The 15,014-nt window shown below is 45.6% G+C and overlaps 2 protein-coding genes across 2 annotated transcripts; both read right to left on the bottom strand.

Moving 5' to 3' along the window:
- Positions 1–5,348: 5,348 nt before the first annotated feature.
- foxa3 (forkhead box A3) lies at positions 5,349–8,329 on the bottom strand. Its single transcript, XM_028962199.1, has 2 exons — positions 7,958–8,329; positions 5,349–7,301 (listed from the first exon to the last, which is right to left on the bottom strand). The coding sequence occupies exons 1-2, from the start codon at positions 8,027–8,029 to the stop codon at positions 6,039–6,041; spliced, it is 1,335 nt and encodes a 444-aa protein (XP_028818032.1). The 5' UTR covers positions 8,030–8,329; the 3' UTR covers positions 5,349–6,038.
- Positions 8,330–10,256: 1,927 nt separating this feature from the next.
- irf2bp1 (interferon regulatory factor 2 binding protein 1) lies at positions 10,257–13,608 on the bottom strand. The gene is made up of 2 exons (XM_028962023.1): positions 11,469–13,608; positions 10,257–11,371 (listed from the first exon to the last, which is right to left on the bottom strand). Exon 1 carries the CDS (start codon positions 13,360–13,362, stop codon positions 11,482–11,484), a length of 1,881 nt encoding a protein of 626 aa, XP_028817856.1. The 5' UTR covers positions 13,363–13,608; the 3' UTR covers positions 10,257–11,371; positions 11,469–11,481.
- Positions 13,609–15,014: the final 1,406 nt, after the last annotated feature.

Raw genomic sequence — 15,014 nt, 5'->3', positions numbered from 1 at the left:
TAGTTGATAAAATGATGTAACGCCACTATCTACAGCAGCGTTGCAACTTCAGACAAAGGAAGATATTTGAGGGATCAACGTTTAGGTTGATGTTTAGATCGGTGTACAGATAGAGAGAATGTTAAGCACAAAGGAGGTGGCATGGTGGAGATGCTGATGATAAATGAGTGCAGAAGGAATGTCCACCCACATCTGGGTTCCATGTGGACACTTTTGCAGGGACAGATCAGGAAGAGGGTGACAGCCCTGACTAGACCTAAAGACAACATGGCAGGCACTGTCCACCAGCTTGTAAATCATCGAGACACAAACACAGAGAGAGAGAGAGAGAGAGAGAGAGAGAGAGAGTCTCTCCAGCCTTTAATGGAAAGAAAAAATGAAGAGAAACAAAAGACAGAAATGTCCTTTTTGTATCAAATTTTCTGTTGAATAATTTTTTTTAAAGCAAATTCAGTAAACTCTTTAGTTCTCGTTGTCCTTTAAATAAGTACTTTTAAAGTCCTTTTTTGTTAAATTTACTGCCAAACATTAAAACCACCTAGCCGATTGTGTAGGGCCCTTTTTAATCACATTTAACATTTTTTGGATTGTGGCATTGTGTATTACTATGTGAGGGTGAAAGAGGCAAGGTGTACACTATTCATCAATATAATCTAATATCGGAAACATATTATGTTTTATTTTAACAGAAGAAACCAGAATCTGTGTCCGGAATCAGATCCTTCAAACTCACAACTCTCCATTTCATATTTGCATACTCTTGGCATCGTCAAAAGCAGCTTCCTGAAATGCTCATTAACATGAGTGAAAGAGAAGCATTAGACCAACGCATTAGTTACCCTCATGTTTAATGGTGAATCTAAAAAATATAAAAATTATTCAATGAGAGGCTGTTAATAAATCTGGGCAGCAGATCAGTGTAGGGTCCCACCAATCATCCTAAAATAACCCCCAGCCGCACATGTTGTATCTTCGTTCCCAACCTAGAAGAAGTTTGTACCTTTAAATAATTCCGAATAACAGTTTTGCTGGAGTAAAATCGATTAACGTCTGGCATTTCTCCTGCCTGTGCCGTGGGCACAGCGGTCAAGTCTGAATCAGTCTGATGCGGTTCTTGTAGGGGAAATTTAATCAGGTTTTTTTTTTCCTGTATTCCTCTTTCAGTCTTACCTAATCAGGAGCCATTTAACAACACCCTGAACCAAAAGACCAAAGTCCATGAGTTTATCTCCTGCTTGCGCGCACACAGACACACACACACACACACACACACACACACACACACACACACACACTCCTGTATGCATGCTGGCAGGCTTCCTCGCAGCAAAAGTAGCTGCAAACAGAGAACCAGTCTGATGTTGGTTAAAAGTCGGAAAGAGCAGATGTTCCTGAGGGATATTTAAGTATAAACCATTTAAGTTATTACGTACAATTGCTCAAATATTTCTTCATCATAATACTGCAGAAAGCCAGTGATGCAGACGACAAAATTCATTGGCGTTTTTTTGAAAGCTCTTGATCTTAGTTTCTTGATTTTATGAGTACAAACTAGTAATCAGATATTAATTTTATAATTAATGTATGGTTTAAGTGTAATAAGAATGTATTAATTGTGCTATTATTTTGAGACTGTTTGGTTTGATGTAAAGAATATATCCGTCAGTCCTTTTTTCATTTTTAATGCACATGTCCATGAAAGAGTCTTCTGTGACCACACTGAGAAAGGCATTCATTGCAATGAACGAAATTCAAACACACACACACACACACACACACACACACACACACACACACTCAGGCTCCCCTTTGCTAATGAATCTCTCTCTTGTTGGCGCAAATCACTCAGGTGGCGAAACCCTCATAGGTCCGGCTCAAACAGCCTGAACAACGGCGTCGCCCAGGGCATGAACAGGTCGGCCCTTCTTAATCTTCCTCCCCCCTCCAGCACACTGAGAAATGTCAACACAGCCAAGCCGCAGGTACAGGATACAGTAGAGGATGCATATTTGCATAGAACATCTTCAGGGCACAACAGGAGACCCACCCACTGGTGCCCAACCTTCCAGGATTTCCTTTTGCGAGACACTGTTCACGCCCAGCATGAAGGTCCTGGCTATTCACTGTCTGTCCTTGCTTCACACATGCTCTTATTAAAACTAAGAAATTTATAACACAGCTTTTTCTGCATAAGATGGCACTGTTTCCATATTCAATGATTCATTCGTTGATTTAACAGCAAAGATATTGATATAGATTTGGCACCTAAACACATGTGATTTACTTTTTTTAGTAGCTGGCCACAGAAGTGCCATCTGGTGCGCAGGCCATCAGCTTCACGCCGTTATGAGAAATGCCAAGCAAACACACCAGCCTGCGGCCTAATCAAGCTCGCCTTGGTCCTGCAGCAAGGGGGCGGAGCAATTCATGCCCATTTCCTGTTGGCTAATAAATCTCCCCTATCTTTCCCAGTGTCATATCTGTGGCCACATCCCCATCAAACAGCTATTTGTGCAGCCAGGCTGGGAGTCATTGCGCCTGAGCGTCAGAGAGAGTTTATTTTTTAATTCTGGCCTATTGATCGGGGTGCCGCTGCTCTGGCGTTCCTCTCTTGTTCATTACCACATGCCTGAAACTTGATCAAACTGTATTTGTAGTGAGATCTGCAAATGGGCCAGTATCTGGACTGTGCCCAGTAGGTTGGGGATAAATTATATCAATATTCACGTGTCTCACTAAACAGCATAAGGGAAAACCTTAACATTACTCAGATGGTTCTGAAAAATGACTGGAGGAATGTATACCGTAGTGATGACAAAATGTGCAGCCAGATCTAAATAATCAAAGGTTTATGTGTAAATTGATTTTTTTCCATTCTTGGAACATAGAAATACACCAAAATCTGGCAAGAGGAATCACACATTTTGTTTTCTTGTTTTCTTTCTTTTCATGACCATTTACGTTGGTAGATTCTCACTGAAGGCATCAAAACTATGAATGAACACATGTGGAGTTATGTAATTAACAAAAAAAGGTGAAATAATTGAAAACATGTTTTCTATTCTAGTTCTGCTTTGCACACTCTTGCCATTCTCTCGATGAGCTTCAAGAGGTCGTCACCTGAAATGCTTCTCCAACAGTCTTGAAGGAGTTCCCAGAGGTGTTTAGCACTTGTTGGGGTCCAGCTCACCCCAAACCATCTGGACTGGGTTCAGGTCCGGTGACTGTGGAGGCCAGGTCTCCACGTTTTGTTAAGTACATAACTCCACATGTGTTCATTCATAGTTTTGATGCCTTCAGTGAGAATCTACCAACGTAAATGGTCATGAAAATAAAGAAAACACATTGAATGAGAAGGTGTGTCCAAACTTTTGGCCTGTACTGTGTGTGTGTGTGTGTGTGTGTGTGTGTGTGTGTGTGTGTGTATATATATATATATATATATATATATATATATATTTGTGCCGGGCCTCGAACCTGCTCTGTTTGCAAGCATGCGTCATTCACAGGCACCGAGAAGGAGAGGGAAGAAAACAGGGTGCAGCTGCTGGCTTGAGGTGGCAGTTCTGCCCGACACTACACTTACAGGTTAATCACAGTGTATAGGTCCCCGTGCCGTGCTCCCAACGCACCGTTGTGTAGCCGTGGATACCATATCAGCGACGCCGGACCTATCTTATCGAGCATGCCGCACCGACAGCTTGGGCCATTGTGCAGCTCATGGAAACGAGTGGCTTTAGATTCCCACTGAGCGAGTCAGGGCAGAGTCTACATTTTACCTCTGCTTCCCAAGCCAGGCGCTCAACCTTCCCAAGCGGGGCGCAGCAGGGACGTGACGGCGGAGAATGGGTTTGCGCCGCTGCGTGACAAAAGGAGGAAAATATTAGGCGGTGTTGAGCAAAGGCCACGAAAGGCCTGCGCTGATTCGCGCGGCCATTCAGATACCCTCCTGCAATAAAGGGGTTCTTGAAAAAGCGACACCATTCCGAACAGAAGCACTTCATTCATTTCTACACGCTCCGCAAACACAATGTTCCAGGCTGTGCCGTGCTATTGTGCCAGCCTCTTCTTTAACACAGGTGACTCACCGGGACCGTGTTACAGGCTGCCTGTCCGTGTCCGTTTTACTGATTCTGGAGGCTTTCCAATGACAACACCAGCGGATATTACGGTCCCAGCAGATGGAACCGCACAGTTGGGGATCTCAATGTACTTTTGATTGGTACCAGGCTGACACCGGGGTCAGACGCCCAGCCTGACGAATGTTTAATCTGAATGATGAAAAATGTGCCGGAGTTATGCGGGAAGAATCCGTTCCAACTGGACTTTTTTTTTTCTCTGAGGGAGAAATTCATCAGATATTAAATGACTGGGTCATTCTTTCAAATACATGCATACATGTTAGGTATGATTCTTCTTCTGTTAATAAAAAATGTGAATGTCCATTATAAAAAAAATACTACATTTAATTGTGCCAGAGATATATCCATGTTCCTTCATAAAAAAATAAAAAAAACTGATATATTACAGCGGCTAAATTAATCTGTGATTATGTGAGTAATGCAAAACTCATGCTAATATGTTTTACATGGTGATTTTCATAACTTCATATAAATATGCTGAATGTATAATTAAAAACAAAACAAATGAAACATCCATCATTCAGTTTTGTTGGATTTTGTCTGTTTTTTTTTTAATAAGAAAAACAAACACCATAACAATATCCAAATCACAACATTCAAATCATTGTACATCCACCCTATATACCAATAAACATATATTAACAAATGTCTGAAAGCGAAAGCCACATTAAATAAACATCGTCTCTTGTAACTACATAGCATCGATAATTTTAGTTCTGACCTGAAATTTGGTTTCCGTACCTCTTGCCCCATTTCAGTCGCCGGAGGCGCCCCACTACCTACGTGACACCATCAGCACCGGAACAAAAGCCGAGTCACCCTTAACTTCATCACACTGATCCAATTTTCGCCTGTGGATTTCCTGCAGTTACAAGGCTTTGTTGTAACACACTCTATCACTCCCCTCCCCAGCTGTGCAAAATGGTGAGAACCCCTAGTGCAAAGTACTGTATGTAAATGCTCGCGGGCGCATTTCCATGCCCCCCCCTATCTGAGTAACTGTTACACCTTTGCTCTCTGTATTGCCCCAGTGTAGCATGTAATGCTGGGAGGAAAGTGATGCTGAAAATGTCATATGACTGTTGTTGTGATTAAAAAAACAAAAAAAAAACTTTTTACCACAGTTGCATCAGTTACTCTCAAATTTGATCTTTTGAGAATTATTTTTATTAAAAAAAAAAAATTAAAAAAACACAAAACGAGATGTAGCGGTTTTGCCTCATCTTGTATTTAGAGATAATTCTTAGTTTTTTTTTCAGAAATAAAAAGGTACAGTTTCTTTGTGAAAGAAAGCATTAGGTTGTAACACACACACAAAACAAAAAGTATTCCCTGTATTGCAGTAACAACTGCTGTATGCAGTAACACAAACTTCCTCTTTCCCAACAATCTCCTTAAAAACAAAATTCCCCAAATCACATTTGTGTAACGTTATATAACAGCACTGTACAAGATATATTACTTTTTCCCTTCATAAATAAATGCACATCTCTTCACTCAACTTGTATATACAGATTATGGACATACTTCAGAACCAGACTGTATCTTTATGCCTTCATCTTAGAAAGGTCTGACCCAGATGTTTAAGGTCCCTGGATAGGGTTCTTCATAGGGTCATATATATGGAAAAATATTACACTTTCTGGGTCCGGAGGCTCTTCATGTTAGAAAAAAAAAGATCAATCCAGTAAAGAGCTGCTGACAGAAAAAAAAAAGATGTGTAACTGCGCAGTTCTCCAGCAAATCTACTGACGACGCTGCCATGTTATCTAGCTTGATAACCAGTGGCTCCTTCGCGCTGAGGCAGGCCTAAAAAGCAGCTGCCATTTTGTCTCTACAAAGTTCAGAGCTCTTGCTTGAAGTTCTTTGCCTTCTCCGTGTCTTTCAGTCTCCATGTTAGGACGCATTCAAGACTGACCTGCTGTACAGGGTCTGGTAATAAGCACCAGAGTCTATGGCGGAGGGGCCTGCGGAATCATAAATCTGTTTGGTGGCCACTGGTGAGGTGGAAGCATATCCGTTGTATGCCATCACCTGGTCTTGGTAGGACTTGAGTTCCATCTTCTGCTCGTTAGACATGAGGTTGGTGATGGAGAAAGGGTGGTTGAAGTTGTAATGTGGGTCCATGGACTTGAGTGGGTCATTCTGGAGGTCCAGGTGCTGCATGGCGCTGGGCAGGAGGTGGGGGCTTCCCACCATGGGCTGAGACTGGAGGTGAGAGCCTGTGGGGGCGATGGAGGAGGACACGGAGGAGGGAATGGACACCGGGGAGCTCTGGAGCAGAGATGGTGGGGCAGGACACTCCAGCTGAACTAGGCTTCTCTGTTGCTGCTCCTCGGATGAAGACCCGGGGTGGGAGCTGTCAGAGTGGGCCGAGTCGGCTCCCTCCGAGCCGGCGGCTGGGCTGTGCTCCTCCTGCAGACTGTCCCCATGGCCAGCCTTGGTGCCACCTCCCTCCTGGGATTTCCCTGAGTTCTTCTTGCCTGATTTGTCCTCAATCTTGAAACGCTTTTGGCGGCGCAGGTAACAGCCATTCTCAAACATGTTGCCCGAGTTGGGGTGCAGGGCCCAGTAGGAGCCTTTTCCGGGCTTGTCAGGGGACCGCGCCACTTTGACAAAGCAGTCGTTGAAGGACAGCGAGTGGCGGATGGAGTTCTGCCAGCGCTGCTGATTCTCACGGTAGTAGGGGAAAAGGTCCATGATCCACTGGTAGATCTCGTTGAGGGTCAGCATTTTGCTGGTCGACTGCTGGATGGCCATGGTGATGAGGGAGATGTAGGAATATGGCGGCTTGGCGTGCGTCAGCGATCGCCGGTAAGGTTTCGGCACCTCCTTGGCCCTGTTCAGTGAGGTCGGGGAGGTGTAGCCAAGCTGGCCCATGGGCTGAGCCATGTTCTGGTAGTGGGAGAGGGAGCCAAGAGAGGGGGCTGAGGAGCCCAGCTGGGTGAGGGGTCCCGAGTTGAGGGAGGAGGGGACAGGGGACAGGCTCATGTGGTTGGCCCCGCTGCCCATTGTGGCTAGAGGGTTGCTGCTGAGACCCGCGCCGGGGTAGCCCATGTTCATGGAGGTGGTGGAACTGGCCGGGTTGAGATTGATGTAGCTGTTGAGGGTGCTCATGGAACCCAGACTTGAGTTCATGACACTAGGTGAAGAGTACATCTGAAAGAGGTAAAAGGAGATGATTTTCAAATAATAATCAATAAACAACAACACCAATAAAGACATTCATTCGCTTTTTCTGTAATAGTGACAAGCTGTTCTGTCTCTTTCCTTCACTTATTATACACTAAAAGACACGTACACCGTTAATTAGGTTAAATTGTTAGAATCCAACATTTCTTAATGATATAAATCAAAGGCTTTGATCAGCAATATTCTAAAATTCGATAAATCTTTAAATGAGGTATGAAAAAAATAACAGCAGTACTATTACTGTGTTCCTAATTATTTTAATTTCTGGCAACCCAAAATGATCCATTTAACTTAAAAGAAATTACATGAGCGGATTTGTCGGTTTATACCGCGTTTACCAATTAACAAAGTAAATATTTTTTACATGCTAATAATGTAAACGTTTTGTAAAACATGCGCCGGCATTAATTTCATAACGACTTTACCAAACCGGTCATCGAAAGCTCTTAAAATTATTTTTAGTCATTTAAAAACTGTTTTCGATAAACAAGACATTCTTGTAATATTTTTTTTTCTGAGCATTTATAAAATAATAATAATAATAGTGTCAATTGAATCACTGATCAATTTAAATCGCAAATTTAACCGGGCCAGTGGGAAACACTTATTTATTCTGATCTTACCTCGCTCCCTTCAGTGTAGAACGCGTTCCACTCGTGAATTTCATGGGACTCCATCTTCACCGAGCTCAACATCCCAAACCAAACTCTAAATGGCTCGAGGAAGGGCTTTCTAAACTACCACGGATTTGGAGATGAATTAGATGTCCACTTGCAGCCGAAATGGTTTCAGGAAGATCCAGGTTTCCCAGAGTCAGTCCAGGTTCCACGTAAATGCAAAAAAAAAAAAAAAAACCCACGAACGCAGACGATTTATCCTGAACGAATTCAGGTTAGTTCAATTTTGTCGTCTGAATTTCACTCCTTCATTTTCTTCATCGAAAGATCTGAAGCGGGAGAGAATCGGCACCTCTCGAGTCCCCCTTTCCCCCCTCTTTTCTCCCCCCTTCTTATAAAATCCCGCAAGTGCTCCCTGGAACCTCTGCCGCTGCGGAGCGGTTCTGTGAGCGCGCGACCGAGTACCGGCCAGGTCGGGGGCGCGCTCCTTAAAACGCAGGTGAGGCCCCGCCCCCGGCCCGCCCCCGGCCCCGCCCCGCCGCGGCTCCGTTTGAATGCTGGCGGGCGGCTTCGGGACGCAGGAAGAGGGTCTCAAAGGTCGCTCTTGCCCCCTGGTGTTCTGTATATTGGGCCCGGGACGCATTACACATCAGCCCCTTGCCAGAAAAGGAATAAAAAGGCACAATATTCCACAAATATTCCCCCTTCTTCTTCTCACCTTTAAAAAAAATATTTTTTTCCGCCAAAACTCACATTTATAGACTTCTTTTTGCAGGGATCGTCAGTTTTGAACTGATGTGGTTAGGACGTAAGCTTGTCAGCAGTTAAGCTCGTCAGTGGGAGGTCTGAAATCGAGAAGCTGAGGTGTCGTGCCCCGAAGCTGTTAAATCCCCTCGGCTATCACTTCTAGAAGGTTAATGGCGTTCGGCAAGTTTGTGATTGTCTTCGCTCGGACCGAATAAAAAAACCACTTGCAAATATGGCCGAATTTACGCGACTCGCCGCGCAATAATATCGGAATAAAACGTAACCGCGCGACACCGCGGCCGGATCGCGGGTCCCCGGCCCGTCCCCGCAATACACATCTCCGCAGACAGCGGCATCTGAATATCAATGCGTTTCCTAATTGTTAATGAATGCAGATGTAATTGATAAGCGCGCAGGTGGTCTACAGGATTACAGCGGCGCGGACGCGCGCGATGTTAGTTCCAGCGCGCGTGCGCGCGGCCCCCGCGGCCCCGCCCTCACCTCGGAACCGCTGGCAGAACCTTCTGGAACCGTATGCGCAGTCAAGGTAGGCCACGGGGTGTGACTGTAATATTGCGACCCGCCATTTGGACCAATCCTAGTTTTATTATATATAATACATGTATGTATTGCATGTACATAATTTTTAATGGGGGGGCGGCTCGTCATGACTTGACAATTTGTGCAAATGGCCATCCGAGAGGCATCGTTTCCTCTGTAATCCCTGAGCCTTTTGGAGGTGAAACCTCGAACACACATCAGCACATCCTCTCTCAGACTGGCCGGTTTTAATGCCAATGCATCGTTCATTAACACCTCAATAATTAGTTAACAATGGGCCCTAATGGGCTGACACTAATGGAGGAAGCTGGAGATTTAAAACGCTACAGCGGTCCAGGACGGAGTTTTATTAAAGGTGGTTTTACTTCTCCACGCGTGGACATCTAACAGAATTAAGCTTATTAAAAGCAGGCTAGAAAATCCATTTAGATTCTAACGTAGTTTTGCTGCGTAATACTTCGCGCTCGAGGTTTTGGTTTGGAGATATATTTTTATATAAATATTATAAATATATATACAGTATATAATGTAAAAGGTAGCTGGCAGTTGTATATTAGAACATAGGCGATCAGAAAGCACACATCCCCTCACTGCTGGACGCTGCCGCCATCTGCTGGACATGCCCGGTACAACAAGCTGGAGTTCATAAAAAAAATAAACTAAAAAATACAAAGTTGTCCAGTCGTAAATGTCACAACTTTGTATTTGTATACAAAGTATATTTTGTATGGCCTCTATTTAACCCAATTAATTAGCTGGCTTTGAACTCTCTCTCTCTCTCTCTCTCTCTATATATATATATATATATATATATATATATATATATATATATATATATATATATATATATATATATATATATATATATATATATATATTTGTGTGTGCGATCACCTAAAATGATTAAAAGTAATATTGTAAAAACCAAGGTACATCACGGGTCAGATTCCCACATTTGCAGGTGGTGCGACTCCCATCAACTGGATCAAGAAGCGCGTGTGGGCATGGGACGTCTTTATTCAGGATCCAAAAAATGTTCAAAGATTGTCACAAGCCTGTCAATTGTCATTTAAATACAAATTAAGCCTGAACAAAAAAGCTGAATTAAAATAATATACTGAACAGCGCTGTTTGCATCTGCAAAATATCTGTACTTTGCGCATTTTCTTTCTATAAAACAAAAAAAATTAAATAGAGGTACTCATCAATAACATTCTTTGCAAGTGTGCCCCTTGGCATAGATAGATAAAAGCTATATATGGACCTTTATGAATTATAAAAATTAGACAACAGTATTAAGCCTGCACTTAAAACAGTTAACAAAAATATATGCCTATTTATTGAGTTCCTCAATTTAACCATCAAATGGCATAATTATACAAATATAGTCATCTAAATGAGTGTCATACTATCTTTTGGGTCCTCCCAGAGGGGCTTAAGATGTAATATTCATGTAGCGCAATCTTACCCATATACATCCCTGTTTATTGGTGAAAATGTTTTGCCACAAAAATATATGCTACAGCATTGTAGAATACACCAATTTCTGCATGAATCTATCTTTGGTTTCCTATGCACTCATATACTTAGTGGTACATATAGCAGTATGGTATCAAAACTAGAGATTGCACATCTATAACCATTGAAAGAGCTATCATTTCTTACAATCTACATACGGTATAAAATACACAGAAAGACGTAAGTCATACATGCCGAGTTTTAAAGATGCGTGGTGGAGCGATACTTGTGGGCTGCCGTCTGATCGCGGCGTGGTGGTGGTTCTAATGTCCAAGTGAAACAGACAGAGTGGAGAAGTAAAGTAGACCTATCGTGAAAAACGGGCTTCTGGCAAACAATCCAAGCCTGTCTCCTAGTGTAACATTCAGGGTCATCAGGTTTGAGGTGCACATTTTGGTCGTAAAAAGAAGGCTTCTCTGTGATGAGGGATATATCTTTATCTATACATATTTTTTTAATATATATATATATATAAATATATATAGCATCTCTACATGTGGATTGAAATTTGGGCAGAAATAAAAGCCCTAAGTGAGCGGCTATGTAAGGAGGATCTGATCGGCCTCGTTTGCTCTGGGCTGGGGGGCGGGGTTGCTGCAAAAACAGAAGAAAAAAAAATAGTTACCACAGACTAATAACAAAAACCAAAGAAAAAAGTTTTTTTATTCAACTTCCATGAGCAAAATGTTACCTGCGAGGGTATATTAGGGGTCCCGTTCCTTCTTCACTTTAACGTCTCCGGCCAGGATTGTGGAGATCTCGCCCTGCATGAAGGCCCAGGGCACGTTGGAGCCCACCAGGGGGCACTTCTCCCCGCTGGGGCAGTACACTTCGCTCCCGGAGCCCTGGCTGCGGATGAAATCCCTGGTGCACGGGAAGCAGAATTTGTGACCCGGGACCGAGGGGCACTGGACGAAGTGCGTGTCCTCCAGGCGTTCGTGGCAGATAGTGCAGCAGAGGGGTGGCCCTCCGGCTCCGGAGGGCTCGCCGGCCGCGGACCCCTGATCGATGCTCCCGGTCAGGGGCATGGTCACCGCGTGTCCCGTCCCCGCGCTGCTCCCGGCCGCGCCCGGCTCTCCGTTGCGCGAGGCGAGACGCCGCTGGCCCGACGGCAGGGGACTGGCGCTGCTCGGCCGGAGGGCGGCTGAAGAGTGGGGCAGCCCGCTGCTGCTGCCGCCGCCCGGGAGATCTTTGGGCGACTGGCCAGCCGTGCCTACGTTGTCGGCGACGCTCATGAGCGCCGTGATGGGCGACGGGTCGCTGCCGTGGGGGCCCAGTCCCTCCTGCAAAGATGGCGGCTGGCCGGCAGCAGGCAGGGAGGTGGCGGGCATGTGGGCAGGAATACCTGGGTACGTGCCCAGGGCCCAGTGCTGTCGCAGCTGCTCCTCGGTGGGCAGCCGTTCTATGCCGCTGCCATCGGGCTCGGGAGAGGTCTTGCGTCTGCGGCCCCTCGACGGGCCCGGTCGGCCCATGTGGCATATGGCAGTGGGCAAGATGGAGCAGCTGGCGTCCAGAAAGGGCTGGGGGAGGGCATCTGGTCCAGGGGCGTCTTTAAAGGCTCTGACCCCATCGCTGAGAAGCTCTGAAAGCTGTCGCCAGTCTCCGGAACCGTGGCGCTTCTCGTATTCTATGTACTTGTAGCCGGAGTTGATGACTTTGCCGGAGTCTTTCTGGCAGTCGTGGAACATCTGCTTGACCAGGGCCAGCAGGCTGGAGAACACTTGGCCGGAGCCGCAGGGGTACTCCATGAAGACCTTCAGCTCAAACTCCAGCCCGATTTTGGCGTCAAAGGCAAACACGCGGCCCACAAGGCCGTGGTCCTTCTTGAAGCGCACGTTAAAGGGGGTGCAGCCGGAGAGGGCGGCGAGGGTGTCGCGCACCGCCTTCGGGCGGCCGGGCCAGTCCTCGGTGCGGTTCCGCACGCTCTCGGACAGTTCGGCCAGGGCGTCGGTGTTCCGCTGCCTCTCCCTCGGGTCCTTCTCGAACTCCGGGCTCATGAAGGGCGCCACGCCCATACTCATCCCAAGGGCCTGCCGCTTGCTGATCTCGTTCAGGATCGGGGCGGAGATGGTTAAGGGGGTCGCCCCCGCCCTGGCGCTCAGGGCGGGCACCGCGGCCAGGAAGCTGTGGGGCGCCCCCACCAGGCTCTGCGCCATCAGGCTCGGCGGCACCGCCCCCACCACGGCCCTGCTCCTGGCGTTAGGGCTCTGCCTGCTGACCTCGGGGGGGACCCCGTCGTCCAGCCGGGGGAGCCCGTTGGGAAGGCGGGCGGAGCCGTATTCCCCCCGCGCCCGTTCGAACCGCTCGGCGGGCGGCCGCCCTCCCTCCGCCGGGCCGTCCTTCGCGGCCGCCCCGTGCTTGCCGCCGGCCTGCGGCCCCGGGGACCGGCCGTCCTGCATCACATGTGTTCTTTTGAGCTGCCGGGCGGTTTCGATCAGGAGCTCGATTCTGTCCGCGCCCTCGTAGTTGACGCACCCCCGGCACACGGCCTCGCTGAAGTCCCAGATCATCGCCCACGGCATTTTGGGCAAATCGCAGAGGTAGCACCATTGCCGCCTGGACGATGCCTGAGAGGAGGAGGACATGTCTGACAGGCCCTCTCTTTCTTACGGTCTCAAATCCCGCCCGGCGATCAGCCAGCCTCTGGTAGCGCACTTTAATATCCTCCCGCCTTTGCCCCGAACGCTGTACTCACGAAAAACTTTTTTAAAACTCCGATATTTCCCCCCCAAAGTTTGTATTTTCTCAAATTCTCCCTTCGCCTCGGAAGAGTTTCTCCTGGAAGACGCTGGAAACTTACACAACTATGTCGCAGTGCATTCTGGGACTTGGAGTTCCGCTAGAGCAGCGCGGAGCCATACAGCTCAACGGCATGTTCCAGTGTACTTTTAAACAAATTATATACATACGCGTGTGTACTATGTCTCAATTTACGCAATGCTGGGAAAAAAAAGTTCGATGGGTGTAATGTTCGCTTAAGACGCTTTAGCAAACATTTATCTTCGAAGTTATTAATATGGCTGTATAGATTTGGCTATGGTATAGACTGCTTTGCAATTCGTTAGAATTTACACACAGAGCCTATAATTTAGCTAAATAAATTACAGTTTGTGTCAGCCACTGCATACGTTATTACGGTTTTACATTCTCCTAGTCTCTTGCGATTTTTCTACTTCATTTCCCAGCTTCCATCGTGAAAGGAGTGTGCGACGTCATTTCCCCCCAACTGCGCATGCGCGACCGAAATTACTCACATTGTCTTATATAAGAAGAATTAAGATTCTGGACGCCTTTATTACACGTTTATCTTAAGTGTCCTGACAAAGCGTGGAATTAAATTTTAACATATACCGAATATTCTTATTTTACCATCAAAATCATTGTCACATCAGATTTATAGGGTCATTTCATATATTCAGAGATGTGAAAAAGCATTGGTCATAATTGGTGGTTTCAATGGTCATTAATGCAGTCACATCAGTAGCTCAGGCTGTATCTATGGAAACGCACCTTTCCGATTTTTACCAGGGATAATGGTATCGTTATAGGCTCAATTTGTGACAGTCATGTGCATTCTACACATGGTTCATGTGTATTCACTGTTTCTCTCTTTATAAACCACAAAACAAATGTGGTAAATGTCTAAAATACACAAGTGATGACTGAATATTAATATTCACTGTCTTAATACAAGATAATTTTGTAAATAAGTTTGTAAATTTCGCCACTAGATGGAGACATTCCACTGCTTGGTTAATGCTTACTTCGTTTGCCGGATTTATTACAGGATTGCAACAATAGACGAAGACTGGTGTGAAAAACAAAAATTGTATGTGTACGTATATAGTTACATTACGCATGTTTATTCATATTCGCTTCATTAAAATATTAGTAATATTAGCTAAAATTTAAAAATGACTATTCTGATAAAACCAATTTATGCTTTTAAATGAAAGATCAGAAACACACGCACAAACAATAAAATGGCCTGGTAAGGTCACAGCAGATGTTTCCCATTCACTTAGTTTCTTACCTTCTCAGCTGGCTGCAAAGACAATGTGGAGAATATATAAAAGAAAGGGCATATGGGGTCCCCCACTCCAAACAATGTATGTGGTGTGGGGGATGGAGGTCATGCATTGAAAGTCACTAGATATCACATCGACTGGAGCCTTTCACTTCCAACGAGGAGGGGGAGCAGCAAGGGTTTATGTGAAAGCTCATAAACCCATATTGC

Source organism: Denticeps clupeoides, chromosome 19 (genome assembly GCF_900700375.1).
Source record: "Denticeps clupeoides chromosome 19, fDenClu1.1, whole genome shotgun sequence".
NCBI classification, from domain to species: domain Eukaryota; kingdom Metazoa; phylum Chordata; class Actinopteri; order Clupeiformes; family Denticipitidae; genus Denticeps; species Denticeps clupeoides.
Note: the sequence above shows the minus strand (reverse complement) of the source record. Positions and strands in the feature narration are given on the sequence as shown.

What these genes read in the sequence shown, in the direction of transcription:
- irf2bp1 (XM_028962023.1), bottom strand. Translation starts at nt 13,362, where the DNA reads ATGTCCTCCTCCTCTCAGGCATCGTCCAGGCGGCAATGGTGCTACCTC.
- foxa3 (XM_028962199.1), bottom strand. Translation starts at nt 8,029, where the DNA reads ATGTTGAGCTCGGTGAAGATGGAGTCCCATGAAATTCACGAGTGGAAC. An exon ending in TCTACACTGAAGGGAGCGAG is followed by an intron (nt 7,302 to 7,957) that starts GTAAGATCAGAA and finishes TACCTCTTTCAG; the next exon opens with ATGTACTCTTCACCTAGTGT.